The sequence below is a fragment of the Diadema setosum genome, chromosome 20, assembly GCF_964275005.1.
Source record: "Diadema setosum chromosome 20, eeDiaSeto1, whole genome shotgun sequence".
Classification (NCBI taxonomy): Eukaryota; Metazoa; Echinodermata; class Echinoidea; order Diadematoida; family Diadematidae; genus Diadema; species Diadema setosum.
The window spans coordinates 326253-346770 of record NC_092704.1 but is presented as its reverse complement, the minus strand read 5'-3'; the positions used below and the strand labels follow the sequence as shown (position 1 = coordinate 346770).

Here is a 20518-nt window from a genome sequence, read left to right as displayed (position 1 = left end):
GATCTTCTCAGAAATAGGGCCTACATACACCTGCTTAGACTGTATGTCTTATCGCCGTTTTCTGTTAATTGGAAACAGCTCTGGCCAATGGTGTTGTACCAATCACAAGAATGTTCCATGGTCTGTATATGTACCACCATTCTTGAAGAAGGGTGCCTTTGCGTTCTTCGCCACATAGATAACACAGACTTGACAGAGGACACTATAAAGGAACCGCCCATGGCACGATTAATGGCATAACGGCCAGAAGGCAGAGTTTCCTGGAGAACCGGTTGCACCACCCTTATCGATAGGCAAAGCCTAGAGTCTTTCTATCACTCCACACCATGTAGATTTGCTGCACTTTGTCAAGTTAAGACCACAACGTGCAAAGAGAAGAGACCACATCGTCACCAGTAAAGAAATCTCAGAATGCTACCAGCTGTAACAACTTCAGATGGATTGTTGCAACTTCTTTATTTAGAATGGAAGTAAGGGAAACACCAGGCTGAGTGATTCCAACATGTCTGAAAGCAAGCCACTGACCCAGGCAGGAGCCATACCAATACTCCTATAGGTGGCAAATGAGTGGTCAACCCTGCTGACTGTGATCATTCAAGCAAGTCAGCTGAGAAACCTGACTTTTGAAGAGCACCCTACAGTCACTTCATTATTTTGACATTGCTCTTTATGAGAATGTGGTTCAAATGCAGGATGCCAGACCTAACCTGAAATGTCCAGTTGTCCCAGGGCTGGGAGAACTTCACGTTGTCTTGGCTACTGTATACATGCGCTCTTGGCGCATCCTGGCATTGTTGATGCTGGGTTATAATATATCTCAGTATCAGCTTCTATATTATAGAAGCTTATATTTCTAGGTCTGCAGCAATAAGGCAAATCCTGAAATGTACACATATTATAGGGTGCTCGTCAAGCCCACACCTATTATTATAATTATAATTATGTAGCACCTAATAATTATGCAGCACCTATGGACCCATGCACCTTATAATTATGTAGCACCTATTATAATTATGTAGCTCTCTATGAAATGGCGCTGGAAAAGTTCTTCAAGGAAATCCTATAACTGAAAGGGGTCTGTCTGAAGGCAACAGACCAAGTTGAAGCTGAAACGAAGCAAAACAAGCAAACATCACTCATTACTTGAGGCATTGACCACTACTGATATTGTCACGGCTTTCGAAGAATGTGAGGAACAACAACAAATATAAGAATGCAATGTTCAAGGCAATGATGAATTACCTACTATAAAGTCGAAGCAATCCTATGTTTTGTCTCTGCAACCAGAAATGCAGATCAATCCAGTACAAGGTCAGAGATGACACAAAATATTCCAACCAGCAGATTCCTTTTACAAAGCAAGTCAAAGGCTGACCTGACAAACTATCTTGCTTCAAAGACTCTAGAATACAACACATAAACATGTTATCATCTCTTTTTCAGAGCATACCAGGAGCAAAAAAAAAAAAGACTTGTTTTCTAGGATAAGAATCATGAAGAGGTAGACACACTGTTCATCTTCCATGCTGTCCTAGCATCACAGCGAAACTCATCAAATGCAGAGGTTTTCTTCTCTACAGACACAGATGTTCTTCTTCTGATTTAAATAAGTGTACCTCAATCAATTAGCTGAAGATTCTTGCAGACTGTTATTGTTCTTATAGTCATAGCAAATATAGTCACTAGTGTTAGTTATAGCAAACTTCGAGTTCATGCTGAAGAACACGTCCATATTCATGACCTCTGGGTTATGGATATAGAACCTATATTATGGAGAGCCATATAGGGCCAGTCTTCATGCGTTCACTGGTGCTGACAACACTGTATGGAATATGATGCGCATAGCAACCTGGCTGCAAGTTTATAATATGATGGCAGAAGAGATGTAATCAGTTCTCTGTAGATGCTTTCCACATTGGATGAAGGTACTGAAATTTGGTTGCTGGCTACTCTGGCAAGCTTTGTCTATGCAGCCTACTAACCTAAATGCATCTACATCAGGAATATCTCCGAACTGCGATGGCATCTCTTCTGCAAGAATAGAGGAGAAATTGACAAGCTACCTCCCATTCTTGGAGCTGTGAGACATCATATCCTAAGAAACCATACCCAATCCAGAGTGAGAGGACCCACCAGCATTGCTCTGCAGGATCCTCAGTTTGATCCTCTGTAGTATGGCTATCAGATTTTACCACTGGATTTCTTTTTGATATATAAAAAAAAATGGTTTCCTCTGAGATTTGACCGCTTTCTATTATGAGGAGCATATTTTCTCCTCGGTGGAGCATTTAAGTATGAACATTTCAGCAAGATCAATGAATCAGAAAATGTAATTCAGGTGAGTTTATGGTTGAATTTAGCTTATTCATTATTATTATCATTTTTTTTTTTTGGTTACCCCAGAATTTCTTTGCTGGTGCGGCATTAAGTGTCACAATGATGAGGACACTCAAAGCAAGAACAATTGATGTATGGACTGAAGGGTGGCGATGATGGAGATTGTAATAATGTAGATAAAGTTGTTGACTCAAAGAATAAACCCATATTTGTCATTAGTCGTATATTGGTTCGTAATTGACACTAACTACCAAAGTGGACATTTAAGTCTGATTGCTAGTAGAACAGTCAATGAAACAGAAAATGTCAGTTTATGGTTGAATTTACAGCAAAGATTTTTAAACCATTCTATCTCTGTGCCGAGGCAGCAGCAAGTGTCAAAATGATGAGGGTATTCAGACCAAAAATGAAACTGACGATGGCAATGATTGAGATGAGATGGAAAGAAAGTTGGCTGCATCAGAGATTAAACCAATTTCTGTCAGGAGGACCTTGCTGGTTCTTTGGTTCGACACAACTCATAAAACCCGATACAAATAATCATTTTGATTATTAATTTGAAATGCTGATTACTTTAGAAAAGTGGTCAGTGTCAATTTGCAATAAACAAGAAAAAAAAACGAAAGTAAGAAACAAATATAAAATATATAAGAAAATCCTAAAATAACAAAATACATAAGAATTGGAATGGCTTTTAGACATTTTTATGATGTACAATTGTTGAATATGCTACAACAGATATACAAACCAAAAAGTAGACTGTCAATTATCTAATCAGATTAAGATATGATCTTAAGCTTAATTTACATAATTAATTGATAATCTAAGATTAGAAATGTATTATTTCAAAAAAAAATATGACACAATCGTGTAGATTACGGGTGTCATGCATAACGGATTTCGTCGCGATCGTACCACTGATGGCCAAGATCTGGTTGGGGGCCGGGGGGGGGGGGGCAGTTTTAGCACAGCCAAAAACGCCTGGACCGATTGGAGGTATATCTGACTACTTACAGTCCATGGGCCAGGCCAGATATTGGTACCACCTGAGGTGGCAAAACCTTTTTGGTGTCATTTTGTTTGTCGGGCATAGATATGCTTATCAAGCTATGATAGCATTTCCAAATGAGTAGCTTAGTCATAATAAATGAATGTTTAACCAATTTGGTCTCGTTGTTATATCCCTATACTTCTGAATCGAAACTAACCGCTATACAAAGAAGAGCGCTGTCTTCTGTATGTTCACAGGTGTTCTGTTGTTAACGCGGTGCGCTTAGTCTTTAATCTAGGCAGCGAAGGGAATATCCAAAGGTTATGATGTCCACAGCGCTTAGTCTTTATTCAAGACGGCGAAGGGAATATCCAAAGCTTATGATACAGTGTATATCCTTTTATCTCAAAACAAAAAAAAAATCAATTCCTCGTGAATTGTACCGTATTTTTCAATTATTTATAATTTTCCGGTGAAAACGCTAACACCACGCCAATGTCGCTTTATTTCCATCCAACAATAAAAGATAATGCAAAAACAATGTACCGGTACACTACAATACATAATAATGAATAATATTGTAAATGAACAGAGTGATTTTTGTTTAAAACTGATTTATTTGTTGAGAGGGTAGTATAAAAACGATATAGATAATCCCTTTTATGAGGAACTTTAGATATGATAACGGTACATCGGTCTAGATAAAGACTAAGTGCACCGCGTGACAACTGTGGGCATCATAACCCTTTGGATATTCCCTTCGCTGCCTTGAATAAAGACTAAGCGCACCGCGTTTACAACAGAACACCTGTGGACATACGGAAGACAGTGCTCTTCTTTGTATAGCGGTTAGTTTCGATTCAGAAGTATAGGGATATAAAAACGGGACAAAATTGGTTTAAAAATCATTCATTATGACTAAGCTACTCATTTAGAAATGCTATCATAGCCTGATAAGCATATCTATGCCCGACAAACAAAATGACGCCAAAAAGGTTTTACCACCTCAGGTGGCACCAACAACCCATTTTTCGGGTCTTGGCCCATGGACTATTAATACAGACAGTGAAATAGGAAACGTCAGTCAGGCGAGTTCACAGTCGAATCTGACTCTTGTTTTAATGCCATTGCAATTCTTCTTAGATGACTGAGAGGTTAAAACCATTTCTTTCATGTTGAGCATATTGGTCCCACAGCCATGGACACTAACTTAATTGCAATGTTAATGTCTGTCACTTGAAAAAAACAATTGATCAAATTAAAAATGTTAGTTATGTGAGGTTATCGCTGAATTTAGCATACCCATTTTGCTACCATTGGATTTCTTGGCCCTGAAAATGGTAGTTTTGCTGTCAAAATCAAATATCTGGGTCATTTAGAAGCCGATCTATTATATTGAAGAAAACATGTTTTACGGCGGCCATTTTGGAAAAATCCAAGATGGCGGCCATATAGGTATCGGCGCAAATTGAAACATTGTTTTCCTGATTGCCTATACAATAACCTTTCCAAAAATGTATAATGTTCATTCTTTCCAAAAACGTCCGGCGAAATTACATAAGGAACCCGACTAGTTATTTTTTAGGAGTAATCTAACATCCTATTGTTTAGCGGTGCGTTTTGAAGACAGACCACCAAAACACCATTGTGACGTCACCCGGGTTGAAGAACTTTGAACTTTGGAAAGGATAACACCACGACGCTGCCTTTCATAACGATAGTAACAGGTGTATACGTTAGAAACACGCGCAACCAATGTGCAACCGGTCAACAAACCTCATCGTGACGTCACCACTTACAGTCAATGCAGCTTTGTTCTCACTGAACTTATGCTCATGATATGATTTACGCAGTAGATAACATTGTCTGTATGACGTCATCAAGCAACTCATCATCACACGCAGTTACTGGCTGGAGCTCTCTACGGAGCGCTCAAGACTGTATATGAACCAACTTCGTCAGGATCGTCTCCCCTTCTCAGTGCAGATGGAAACGTACTGATCACGAACCAGAAAAAGGTTCTTGAACGCTGGGCCGAACACTTCAGAAATGTCCACAACCGTTCATCTGTCATCAGCGAGAAAGTGATCGCAAGACTGCCACAGGTTCCAATCAACAACTCTCTTGCCGATATCCCTACAGCTGCAGCTGAAGCTGAAGCTGAAGTAAAGCATATGTCCTGTGGAAAGGCACCTGGTGCTGACTCTATCCCTCCAGAAATCTACGTCGCTGGTGGCAAACCTGTTCTTCAACCTATACGGAGACTGCAAACAAAATCGAAAGTTCAGGAGGATATCGCCCGTGACTTTCTCTTTGCTGATGACTGTGCCCTGTATGCTAGAACCCAGTCTGACATGCAGGAAAGCATTGACCAATTCGACAACGCCTAGGACGACTTCGGTCTAATGATAAGCATAAAGAACACTGAAGTGACGGATCAGCCAACTCCTGTAATTCCCTACACAGAGCCAACCATCACGGTCAACAGCGAGAAGTTGAAAGTGGCAGACAAAATAAAGGGGGGGGGGGTGAAAAACTTACAACTACAAAGAGTGCGGGAAACTGGGAAAGCTGGGAATAGAAAAAAAGAAAGCAAAAGCGTGAAAAAAGGAACAGAAAATAGGGAGAAGAGGAAGAGAAAGAGAGAGAGAGAGAGGGGGGGGGGGTGGGGAACATAAATTATTTTGATGCATACACCAAGGGGCAAAGCCCACAGAGACAAATAGCCACGCGTTTTCGAAAGTGATAGTGTCGAGCTGCTTTCCAGCGGAACAGACTGTAACCGTGAGGGCACGTGAGGAATACAAAAATACTATAAGCAGTAAAAATGGTCCATGCCTCAAGAGAATGCAGCCTATAGAAAAAAAGGTATAATGTCGTGCTTACGAAATACATTACAGAATTAAATTTATTCGGTTGCATTATAAGACTTCAAAAGAAAAATCTTCTTTTTAAAATCTCTTTTAAAAAGAATCCAATGACGGTGAATTTTTTATGTCCATGGGAAGGGACTTCCAAAATCTTGGACCCGCAGAAATGAAAGTCTGTTGAGCAAGCACGGTTCTTAATAAAGATAAATGAAATTCATTTGACTGTCTGGTTGGATATCCATGGTATGTTCGGATACGCATGAACAGGAGTTAAAATAAACGGAAGGCAGTTATTATTATAAGTATACATAAATTCCCCGAGTTGAAAGAAAAACAAATCTTTAATTTTCAGAATCTTATCATAAAAAAACAAAGGATCTGCATGAGAATATGGAACGGTGTTAGTTACAAATAATGCGAAGAGCCTTCTTTTGTAGTAGTAGAACCCTATCCACTAACATTTGATGGGTGTTTCCCCATACTAAAATTCCATAATCTAAATAGGGTAATATCAACGATGAATACAATGTAAACAACGAATGTTGAGGAAGAGACAATTTTAGCCTATATATTATAAATAACACCTATGTTACGTGAAATTTTCTTACAAACATTATCAATATGAAATTTCCAGGAAAGTTTATTATTGATTGTAATTCCGAGAAACCTAGTATGGGAAACACTTTCTAAAACAGCATCACCAAAACAAATATCCATATTCAAATTATCAGAAGTATTATTGAAAAGCATATTTTGTTTTTTTTGGATATTCAAAGACAACTTATTAGCTCGTATCCACTAACATTTTTTTTTTTAAACTCAGAATTAGTTGTCTGCACAAGGGTGTGGGTCTTCATGTGAATAAAATACATTTGAATGGTCGGCAAAGTTTAGTATGAAAGATAACACATCGGACGAAACACAAAAATCATTAATGTAAACAATAAACAACAGCGGGCCCAATAAACTACCTAGTGGGACGCCACACTTAAATTCTCTCATATCAGAGTTATGATTGTTCAAAAAACATATTGTTTGCGATCAGTTAAATAACTCCTGAACCACTCTAGTTGTAGCATCAACTCGGATACATGGGAAACAATTACGGCACAAGATCGCTCTGCCTGGCACCACCGATCCGTGGTCAGCTCTGGTGTGTCAGGCTACGAAGTGAGACGTGTGGAGGAGTAGGAGCAAAAACGGCAGAGACGAAAAAGAGGAAAAGCGACCTCTCAGCCTGGCGTACCTCCGGCATTTCCATGTCCACACTGCAACAGGCATTTTAGGGCTCACACGGGTAAATAATTCCCGATAGAGACGTGTGTTGAAATTCAAAAAAAAAAAAAAAATCTGTAAAATAGCTGGGAGAAATGAGGTATTTCAGCTTCACTAACCTGGATAAGTGAGATATACCCTTTCATCCATCAAATTTCCAGGGTAGGCTCTTCTGCTCAAATTCTGTCCAAGGGTCCGCAAAGCCAGGCTACGTGTTCTTGTCACTCAAAAAAATCACCTATTTTCCGTACACGTACCCAGTGAAATATAGTTCCCTCAAATTCCATCAGAAAAGCTTTCAACTTCCAACCAAAATGCAGTTTGCAGAGGAATTCATACTCAATATCTACAGCTATTCAGTTTTTTGCCAAACTACATCATTGATTTTTAATCATTTTTTTCTTCATTTATTTTGGTATCTTTGGTACGAATTTGTGAAGGGTCTGGGACAGTCCATTTTATTTACAGGTGTGAGCGGCACCCTATAGGGCGAGGATCGGACTGATAAGCCATCTTCGCACTCACGGAATGTAGTATTACTAGAAGTTGTGGTCATCTTCGCCAGGACGCGAGGTTCGCGAGGACGAACATCATCATCATCATCATGTATTTTCAGTCTTTTTGCTTTGATGTAAAGGGCCTTGAATAATTAATCAGAGTGGAGAATGGTGCCATAGAAATTGTATGTATGTATGCATTATTATTATTATTATTATTATTATTATTATTATTATTATTATTATCATCATTATTATTATTATCATTATTATTATTATTATGTAGGCCTATACCTGCTCACACGCCACATAGGGTAAATTAAACCCGCATGGTTTTGTTTTTAAGGTTTAGGGGTCCCACCAAGAGGGCCCCAGAGGGCGGTCTGACAACCCTTTGCCGACATATATTTAAAGATATTTCAGTGTTTATATTTGTACTATGTTACTATGTAGGACCTTACACCCTACATCCTTCTGAAGAAATTTGGTCCATAGTCTCCATGGGGTAAATTACAGTCGCAGTAGGGGGGGGGGGGGGTCGGGCAGTCTGGCAACCCCTTTCCTGACCAGATGTTTTATCAGTTTTATATCATACACGCATAGGAAATTCTTTTGACACGTTTATGACACGCAACTAGCTCCTGACCCAGTGCGCCTTGTGGGACAACAAAAGACAACCAAACTGGCAACATTCTGTCTTCATGCATGTGTGCATTGCTATAGTTTTATGTCAATAAAATATGTTTCCTTTTTGTTTCAGCATGGCCTTTGTTGGACGTCCGACACTAGTGTAGACCCTGAGTGGCATTGTTAGAATATGTGCGTGTTAAAAAAAAAAAAAAAAAAAAAAAGGATCCATGGTGGCCAGGTTTAGTGCACCTTGTATGACTGTTGTACAGTACATGGAATGGGTGTTTGTACCAAGGAATACGTGCACACCATAGACATGGTACACGGTTTACTCTGTATACGATTATTAGGGTGAGCGTAAACTCACTCCGTGAAGACACCTACTGAATTATTATCATTAGGCCCTATTATCATTATTATCATTATTTATTCAGCATAAGACAATACAAAAGATAACAGACAAACAAACAAAACAAGTGAAATACAAAGGTAAAAGATTGAAGGCTTTCTCTGGTGCGTTGCAAGGTGGGAAAAAAGTAATCAAAATCAATATGATCTGTGGGCCTCTCCAACCAACTTAAGAAATATCACATAAGAAATATACGAGTATCACACAGCGACGTGCAACAAGGCCAAAGTGACACGGACCTGTAGGAACTATATTCTGTTGTATTGAAATATGAAGTAAGGTAAATGAAGTTAGTCTGTAAGGGTACAGTGTATTACCTAGTCTCAAAGACCACGCCTATTTACGTCCTCCTTTCGTCTGGTGTATATCTTTATCAATGTTGGTAGACTCAAAGGCGATGAACGTAGCGCACAAACGATGATTAAACACCTTAAAAACGAGTAAAAGCAGCGAACAGCAACTAACTATGTTGATGTATGTCCCCACATCACTGTGATTAGTCGAAAGAAGCAAAGTCCTACATATTATAATGTTCAACTTGAACAGTTTGATATTAGGAGAAAGATGTTTGTTGACATTCAGACGTGTCTAACAGGAATAGAAAGATCGGGCATATATTCAACGCTGAAGTGTTCAAGTGCAAAGTCCAGGCAACGGTCGGACTTTTGAATGTGTTTGTTATACCGAGTTAATTCAACATGCACTTCAGCGCTCACCCTAAAGCAGACACAAACACATATAGACTCATTATCAAAGCTATTATGTGTACACACTCACGCCCGCACACATACTTTTTAAATGTATATGTATATATATATATATATATATATATATATATATATATATATATATGAACATCTATTCATTTCTATTTCGACATTTTGACTATATTTGCAATAATCTAACGTACAATTCCTAAGCTTTCCCCTGAATTAAAGATGAGACATCAGGACAAAATAGAGCACTCAACATTATTTTCTTAGAGATAAAGAAAATGAAGAAATCTTGCAGATTTACGATATGTATACAATAACTGATATTTACAGTTACAGGTTATACGGCATTACAAGAAAGTCTCAAATGTCTTACAAAAAAAGTAAAAAAAAAATACTATTAGACTCAGATCATTGTATGTATTTCTCTCACCTATTAACATTCCATAACTTTTTATACTCTTCCACTCTCTTCTTATCCCTTCGTCTATCACTCTCTCCTGTTCCTCCTCCCTCTGTTCTCGCTCTCTCTTTCTCTCTCGATCTCTTTGATCTCTAATTCTATTTTTTCATATTTAATCTTTTTTCTCTTATTATTGCTTTCGATATTACACTCTCTGTTTTTATTTTTTTGTTCCCCTCATTTGATCTGTTTTTCTTTTGAATTTCATCTTATAATGAATTGTAAGGCGTGTATGTATGTATGTGTGTATGTCTATTCTCCACGAATAGAGAATTTGTGGTCTCTAATATCAAAACACTGATTCAGCATTTGTATAATATATTTTGCATTACTCTACATTTTTTTATTCGTATATTGAGTAACTTCCTTCTAGTTTGGATGTATACATTATATGAGCATACATAAAGTGTTTATTTGTTGGCAAATTGTTCACTTTTTATATTCTATTTGTTCAGCTTTCTACCTTTATTTAGATAAAACAATATATATATATATATATATATATATATATATATATATATATATATATATATATATATATAAATTCATATTATATGTATTGGTTCACAAAAGTAATAATTAGGAAAACTCCATGGAAGACGTTGTTTTAGCGGATTTTCGATCATATTGCTTTGTCGAGTCACTTCCATAACAAAAGCATATTGATTTCATCCTGAAACTTATACGACAATGGCCCAATGGCGTCATGATCCCGCGATGACGTCACCAAAACCTTAAGAATTAATAGCTTTTGAATCTATTGTCCTATTTTCCTCAAACTTTTACTTATGGGTTTTACTGATATTGCTGCTTTCACTCAATCTACATGTATATTTGGGCTTTGGTTTCCTTTTTGCTATATTTCAGAATGATCACTCTTTGTTGACTGACACCTAGAGTGATTTTCAAATGTATTGAAAACACCTTCTAGTACACGTAACTTTTGAGAACTATATTGTAACTACCTATATGAGGAAACTATCACGCATAAATAAACAGTACGGTCCATGAGAAGTGTTGGGTATACGGCAAATGCGGTGACTCTTAAAACTTTTCAGAAGCATGAAGTCACGCACACTGTGTACTGATACGAGCGCTATGTTATGACGCTGCTGCACTGCTGAGCTCATTGTTGTTACAAAATTATCTTCCATAAAGTACCAGTAATTAATTTTGCCAATTACTAACAACATTCTTATGCACACTGCTATACAAACGGTGACAGCTATACATTAGAATTTCGAATGCCATCGTAGAATATTAATGAAAACGGGAAACAGAAAAAACAAATGGTTGAATCTCTTATCTTTGTGGTCCCGAATTCTTGAAATTAAAATAATAAAAAGAATATCACGATGTAAGATGTTTTTGTCTTTCCCTTGTCTTTACATGCAGGTCAGACTGTCTGCTCACACTATAGTCCAGGTACCCTGTGTCAATGTCTGGATATGGAGTGTTGTGATACATAACAGTTGATGAAGGATACATGACAAGAAGCAGTCACATCAAAAGCTCATTGAATCTATACAAATCATCTAAATAATTCCCATATACGTAACCGAAGGACATATTCTTAATTTCTAGGAATATCACTTTGCGATATTCACATATTTTATGTGTCCAAATGTCATCTATAAATGAAAGTCATCAGTTATTGGCCGAGAGAGCAAGAACAAATTATTATCAAATTCCTCTTCGTGATGAAATTGTCTTTTTTTTTTCTCCCATCAATTGAAATATCCTCTGAATTTGTCAACTTTGAGTATATCAGGCTAATGTTTATAATGTAAACTTTTTCTCATAGATCATGATGTTTCTTCCATCACACAAAATGAGTTTGCCATCAGAGGTGAGGATGAGTCCTGATGACACAACATGCCAGAGTCTTTCATTTCTTGTATTCAATCCCTCACAGAGTGGTAGGGACAATTCTCTTACTCCCGCCACGCCGTCGTAAGACATACGATCAATGGAACATATATTGCTCTCTGCATTATAGCACACGACGTAAGGGTTATCGGTCAAAGGGTCCATAGCCGCATACCAGATTGTATCACTATGTTCTATCTCCGTCTGATCTCCGTGACGATCGATTACCAACAATGTGTCATCAAATGGCGCACGACGAGCTATGATCTTCCCACACGTCATAACTCCACGCATCCTGATCATATTCCCAGATTTGCACGTGATCACGCTTTTAATCTTTCCACTTTTCGAATCGATAACGTAGATATTAGACTGACCAGCCTCACAAGCAAGGAGCATACCATTAACATCGACGGCAACTTCTACCCTGGCGTAGTCTGTCTGCATGTGTCTTGGTATGTCCAGGTGCCTAAGGAGTCGCCACTGCCTGTCGTACAGTGAGATGCCCTTGCTTAAGACTGGTCCCGAACAGCCTCGCCACCGCTTGCCACAGACTATCGTGTTGTCATCTAGTAGTGTACATGAAGCAATAAATGTTTCACTGTCGTTCTGTGCCACTTTTTCCGTCTTTTTGGTTCGGACATTTGTCACATATGTTTGTACGTTGTCAAAGGACCTGTCTGAAATGACCACCTCCTCCTCGTTGATACATCCAGCTATAATTGGGAATTTAAAATCGTCTGGAATTTCAATTGAGTCTCTGAGTTCCCACTTCCCGCCACACCAATCTACTCTCCCCATGTAACCCTTGCCTCCCTCACTTTTCACAAATCGGACAGTTTTCACTTTGCTTGAGATGCCTTCAGGGTTCTCCTCCTCCTTCCTCTCATCAGCTGACCTAACGGCCTGGTTCAGTGACCTTACGAGATCTTTCCCTCCCTCGATCAGTCGTCTGTTACTGAGGAGCAGTGCGTCAATATCACCTAAAACTTTTCTCATGGTGAGTTGACTCTCCCTAATTTGATGATGACAATGTTTGTGTTTTCTAGTATACTCATCACGTACATCTGTCAATGAGATCAATATTTCTTGTTGTCTTTTGACTATTTTCTCTCTATTTGCCCTTGCTTTATTACGGCTCTGTAGCAATCGCTGTTCTTTTTTTTCATTAACTTTAGAAATTTCTTCTTCTGCTTCCTGTTTTATCACGTTTTCTTCTCGCCGCAAGTTGGCGTCCTCGCTACGAATTATCTTTTCGAAGAACAATCCTATCTCTCTTTCCACTGACATCAAGTGATTGGTCGCATCAACTTCTTGTTGCTTGGCATGCTGCTCACGGTTTTCTAATTCAGTCATATTTTTTGTTGCCATGACAACCATGTCTCTCAGAATAGTCTTTCTCTCACTGACAATGTCATCCAAGTCGTGTAGGACACATGGCTGTCCATGTCGGACGGTTGCACAGGACTGGCAGATACCAAGATCATGAGAATCGCAATAGAATTTGATGGCTTTTGCGTGTTTTTGGCAAAACCAGTTCGTGTTGTCCTTTTCAGTCTTGATTGCAAAGTCTTTCTTTTCTACGCATCCATCACATAGCATTTGTTTTTCTCTCACGTTGTACATCGCTCCAGATTTTTTTCCACAATCGATACTCTGACATTTCTTGTCCTCCTTGAAGTTTGCTGCCATGGTAACGTCAAAGTGATCCCAGTCGTCCGTATAGATTCTAAAGGAAAACCGCAAAAAAAAAAAAAATCTTTTTAGAAACGATATGATTCGAATTTGTAGTGTATAATCATACACTCCAGGTTCACAAAATAATCATGTGGTCAATTTGGGGCTTTGATTATGTATTATTTCATAGATTATTGTACATGTATGAAATACGAATCAATCAATCAATGATAGACGGTATATAGTATAAGAGTCATGGTCATGAAACACAGAATACCCCAGTAAAAAAAAAGGCCAAAAAAACAACAAGTAAACAGAAACAGAAAGAAAGTCATCAGATGGTGTCAAAAGATGAAGAGTTGACAAGACTCACAGAATGAAGATATTCATTTTTCAAACACCAGTTTTATCATTTGAAATGAACATATTATGCTCTCCTCTCAGTCAGCTTACTCAAATCTGCATTAGATATCTTTATTCGACAAGAAATTAGATTAAATTGAATAATACATCCTTCGCATAAAATTACTTACAAGGTAAATAGATATTTGCGAATAATATCAAATCACATTTCATGGTACATGTTTTACTACTCTGGTTTCTTTAGAGACTCTGTTTAAAGGAAACCAAAGCCCAAATATTTAATGTAGATTGAGTGAAAAAAGCAATAGTGCAGTACAGGAAAAACGGTTCAAAGTTATGAATTTTTCAAATTTAGGTGATGTCATTGATGGATAAAAAGACTCTTGAAATAAATTCATAATGTCATTTTGGATATCAATGTCGAAGAAAATATGAAGAGAATTCTACAAAACTTTAATCGTTCATAAAAACATACATGTACGTATCGTATAACGGTTAGGATAATATACTTTTCCTCATGGATTCCTATTCGGTCTATGTATCAGCTGAAGAAGTAATACACTGTACATTGTAGAACACTCAAACTCAACTCGACAATGCTTGGTGACACGTTCAAGCACCCAAGTACATCACACACTTGCAAATATCACGTTTTCTAATTTTTACTTCTTGAGTACAATCTTTAAAACTCAGACGTATATGCTTCTACCATGTGGGTACTGTAACTACTGCTGTTGAATTATCATTTTGTACTGTTAGTCTCAGTGCTGTAGATAATATTTTGAATTTCCACAGCAACAGAAATAAAACCTGACACTTGAAAGAGCATGAGACTCAGAGCGTAACACGCAGAATGACGGTGAGGATCAAAGCAAGGAAAAGAGATGAAAAAATAACAGCCAGCGATAGCGGGACGCCCACGTGATCGGAAGTCACGAGGAATTTAAAGGGACCAATCGATCGATATCAAACTTAAGGGTAAGCTTCACCAAACAACGAGTATTCGAGAATTCATTACATTTTCTATTGCTGTCATTTCTCATTAATTGCAAATACACCTGCTTCCATCTACCCCCCACCCTTAATAGTGCAGCACTCTCTATTAAACCCTCTCTGATATTCCCCACCCTATGGGACAGCAACAATCCTCGCATGGCTGCATCACTATTGATTAGTCGAATACCTGAAAAAACAACCAAACTGGACAAATGCCTTCGATCAACGTACATTGCTCTATTATTATGTTAATAAAATGTGATTCCTGTTTGTTTCAACATGGTCTTTATTTGCAGAAACTCAGAAACTAGTGTATAATAATATAGCTTGACAGAGCTTGGTGTATTTGACATTCTAAGAAGCTGTAACCATAGACATCGTACACCGTTTACGCTGCATGTGATTATTAGGTGAGCTTGAAATCACTGCCCGAAGACACCCATTCAGTATCACACAGGTGACGTGCAACAAGACTAATGGATTGATAGAGCCAGTGATACGGATCTATTAAAAGGACCTATTAAGGGTAATGCTTTGAAATGTGAAGTAAGGTAAATAAATTAAGGCTACATAGGGTATTACCAAGTCTTAAGAATCACTCCAATTAATGACCTCTGTTCGTCTGGTGTACATCAATGAAGGCAAGCTCAATGTCGATGAACGCAGGGCACGTCAACTGATAATCAAGCACCTTATACGATGAGTGACAGCAAAAAACATCGGCAAACTATGTTGATGCATGTCTCCACATCACCATGATTAGTCGAAAAAAAATAATCTTTCTGATAATAATGCTCACCAGTTTGATGTTAGGAGAGCAATGTTTGACCGTCGCACACATTCAGACGAAATGCCAACAGGAAGGACAGGTCAGTTTAATGCGGATGTGATTAGGTACAAAGTCCAGGCAACACGCCTTTATTGTGTGTAAGACTTACAAGTAGAGCAATGCCAAGTTTGTCATGGACAACTTCAACACTTGAGAGCTCATCTTGAAGTGAACCACATAAAAGAGACACAGTAGGCACATACTGACACATACTCAACCTATTTTTTCACCATTGTTTTTCACATTATTTTTCACCTTATCAACAAAGTCTAACCATGAACCTAGGTCCATGGTCTAACATACAACTCCCAAGCTTTCCATTTATTAAACAGGAGAGACAAGCACAACCAACATCCATTCAAACACAAAGCGCAGTTTCCACAGAGATAAAGAAAATAAAGAAATGGTGATAATAGCAAAAATTATTATTTAGTAATATAACCAGTATTTACAGTTACATTAAAACAGCGTTACAAGGACTCAAATGTCTTACAAAATAAAAAGTAAAATAAACATATCTATTGGACTCGGGTCAATATGCGTTTCTCTCACCTATCAAGATCCTATAAGCTGTTTATACTCTTCCATTTCAGGGGCGCGGATCCACAGGAATTCCGGTAATGGGAGGCGCCTTCACAAGTTAAGAGGGGGGGGGGACTTTCTTTTTATTTCTTTTGTTTTAACAAAAATACAAAGGAGGCGTGCGCCCGGTAGGCCCCCTCTGGATCCGCCACTGCATTTTCTTCTTTTTTCTTCCTCTCTCATTCTCCTCCCCACCCCCCTCTGTCTATCGCCCTCTGCTTCTCTCCCGCTTTGATCTCGATCTTTCTCCTTCTTCTTTTTTTTCTCCCACTCTTTCTTAAAATTCTTTTCTTTTTTCCTGTTTTCTTCTTGTTGGTTCTTTGTTTCTGATTATGAATTATATGGCGTATGTATGTGAGAGTGTGTGTATGTGTGTGATGTAAGATGATATCCTGTTTTACCTCCTTCATTAAGTTTGGTACAGAACGTAGCAAACGTCAAACCGTCACGTGCATCAACAAATGAAAGGATGATTCACGTCTGTCCTCCAGGAAATAGCATATATATTATTATTATATTATTAATTTCCTTTTTTCCTCTTTATATCTTTTCTCAAAAAAAAAAAAAAAAAAACCAGCGAATAAAGAAGGCGCACGCCCAGTGCACCTTCTCTGGATCCGCCACTGATCAAGACAAATAATCGCTTTATCCCTTGTTATCATATATATATATATATATATATATATATATATATATATATATATATGTGTGTGTGTGTGTGTGTGTGTGTGTGTGTGTGTGTGTGTGTGCGTGTGGCGTGTGTGTGTGTGTGTGTGTATTTACATATACGACACGCGTATATCTTACGTGCAAGGGGAAATATTTTACATACATATGAACTGACTAGTATTCACACTTATGAAGGCCTATAAACAAAAGCATATCGATTTCTTCTTGAAACTCATGCGAAAATGGCCGCATACAGCTTTTCGGTTTTGTTGTTGTTGTTGTTGTTGTTTTGTTTTTAACTTTGGGCAAAGGTAAGCATAATTATTATTATAATTCAAAACGCAGTGAGTAGAATTTGGAGAGTGATGGGAGGGTGATTATTTTATCCGCCCATCCACATGAAGGAATTTCTTTGCAAGAAATAATCATAGTATACAAAGTTGGTGTAGGGCAACTTGTCAGTCAGTTACAATAACACAATTCGAAGGAAGAATTTCATCAATTTGATTGATTACACAGTACCTGCTACATGGTATGATAAAGCTAGAATTGATTGTCGGGTAAAAGCTCCGTGGTATAGTGGACAGGGTGGATACGATGTCTGTTCACGGTGGTCATGAAGACATGTGGGTTCGAATCCTGCTCCAGTACATAAATGCCCATGATTTCTATTGCCATGGCCAATACTAAAATACTGATCAATACAGTGCTTATTTGCGTCAATGCAGGGCAACGTGTCAATCAGTTGCAATACAATATCTCGACGGAAGTATCTCATCAATTTGAAAAACGTTCCTATTGTCTTGGTCATCTAGAGAAACAGAAATGTACAATCACAAAACATCGAGTATATTACTACATTCGGCCTTATTTAATGCTAGTAAAATTCACTGTAAGTTACAGCATTGCCAGGCTGAGTTTGGAGGGGAATTTCACACGGTTTTCATATACTTACACATTGATATTTATAGTGCCAAGCATAGATTTGTGGAATTTATTGTTGTCCTTAATTGAGCAGATAAACGAATACTCAAAATTAATCGCACAGTTCAAGGACGATATTGCAGTGGAGGCTCGCATATTGCAGTATATAATGTAGCAATGTAATTCTGTTACCATATCAATTGTTTGACAACTTCACCTGTACAGAATTCATGCATGCTTTCTTCTTTCGTTCTGTTTCTATTCTTTGAGAATCCTATCAAGTATTCTTTGATGATATGAAGCTGCTATGTCATCATCCTGGTTCATGATGATTTTCGTGACTAATTCTTAAAATCATTCTTACTCCTCATCGCAGTCACACACACAAAAATTCTCTACCTACTCTAACATATTTTAAGATGTTTGAATGCTTAAGCCTAGAAATCATCAGGAAATATTCTTAAAGAAGGGGTGACACGGAGAGAGCTGTCTGTTTTTAGTAAACTATCTTGCCCGTTATATATTATTCAAGGATATCAGTAGATCACAGGAGATTGCCTGGAAAGAAGTGGGTTTTTATATCTACCTTTGTAAGACCTGCTGAGAGTACTTTTCGTTTTAGATATTAGCACTGCTGTCACTACTGTCATTTTATTTAATCTTCCAATGTAAGTTCACTCCAATCAAAACTTGAGATGCACAGAATCCCATAAGCACGCAGCTCAAAGTGATAATTTCGTAGGATTGCAACATATCCTGTTGTTATCATTATTGTTGTTGTTTTAACTCTAAACGTTAACGTTAAGACCAGCACATCTCATCATCACACACATCACGGGAATCGTTCACTGGTCGGCACTGGGTGTCATCTGGACCATGACCATAAATAGGCGTGTGCGTTTCTCACACCAGTCACCTCCCAGCTCACACAGAGCGCGCTTCCGCTCCTATTCTTTGCTTTCATATTATCGATTGGAAATTAAAAAAGAGCCAACACGTTTCAAACAATTAAAACGTGTCATATAAAGCAGAAGGTCTGGCTAAAATGACCTTGTTGTTGCGAGTTAACCTGAAAAATACACGTAGCTCAGATTAGTTATGCGAAGCATTCACATCATACTTCTATCTGATCCATTGTTTGCCGCTTGTCATCTGTAGACAGGCATATAATTCATTTTGTCTTGTGGACCATTGTTGAGAAACATTCACTCTGTTATTGTAATCAACGGAAATCGGTAATCTAATTTGTTCATACATTGGTAAGTATACTGTCATAAGTTTCAATCTAATTACCTATCTATTGAAAACTCATTAAAGGCTTTTGTTTCGTATGTAATAATCCTTATAAAATTCTGGTTTTGAGATATTCACGGATTTGTGAAAACTCGATGAGACGCAAGTAGAAGGATTTGCAACCTACAAAACATACCAGTTATGCCAGTTTAAACAATAGACATGAACAAGAAAGAATAGTATTAATTTTCTCAAAAGCTAGAGAAGCGGTGGAATATAAAATGGTGTTGACATAAATATCCCTGCTGGAAAGAACATTGTCTCACAATGTTTTCACACTGTTCGATTATGTAAAAATTGTTAAATTTAACACTGTGGACATGATTCCGCAATGTAGCTTGGTTTTCACAAAGTGTTCACATGGTTATGTTCTGTGTCACACTCTGAATTGAGTTCACTGTTAAAACGCTCGAATTCAACAGTGTGACTAGATTTCACACTGTGTTCACAATGTGTCCACACTGAGTTTCTCACACTTGGAACACTGTGTTCTTTCCAGAACGTTATACTGTGCAAGATTTCTCAATTTGTCAACATGTATCTTCACGAGTAAAGACAAAAGTAGATTCCGTGGTCTTCCATGAATTAAGCATAATGTCAAACTCCAGCTGTGATATGGCACTCTGCTGTGGATTTCTGATATATCCCTGCTGGAAAGAACACAGTGTCCCGCAGTGTGTTCATAATAAGTTCACATAGTATGTAGGCTATGTGAAAACACTCGAATTTTTAGCTTTACTATATAGTAGATCTTTGGTCAATCAATTAGGCTTTACTAATAGTTCTTTGGTCAGTCAATCAAAGCTAAGACAAAGCGAACACTACCAGCCGCATCACTTAGTAATGAGTTACCTTAAAGATGATGGGTCGGGGTCGGGGGACTGGGGTGGAATGTCGGGTGAATTCTGGTTTATGGTGGATTTGATATGATCAAAATTTAGGAGTAAGAGTTAGAATGTGTTGTTTTATTACTTAGCCAAAACGACTGACTGTTTTAAGTCAAACCATTTATCAGTAGTCACTTTCCATTCAAAATTCTGGACAAAAACAACAACGACAAACAAATAAGAACAGGAAGAAAAAAGAGAAAGGGGAAGATTAAAAAAAAATCTTGACATTTCAAGATAGAAC

At 37.9% G+C, this 20518-nt stretch overlaps 1 protein-coding gene across 1 annotated transcript; it reads right to left on the bottom strand.

Moving 5' to 3' along the window:
* Positions 1–11964: 11964 nt before the first annotated feature.
* Positions 11965–13746, bottom strand: LOC140244105 (uncharacterized). The gene has a single exon (XM_072323751.1). It carries the CDS (start codon positions 13744–13746, stop codon positions 11965–11967), a length of 1782 nt encoding a protein of 593 aa, XP_072179852.1.
* Positions 13747–20518: the final 6772 nt, after the last annotated feature.

Excerpts from the sequence above, each read along its gene's own strand:
- LOC140244105 (XM_072323751.1), bottom strand. The coding sequence starts at position 13,746 with ATGGCAGCAAACTTCAAGGAGGACAAGAAATGTCAGAGTATCGATTGT.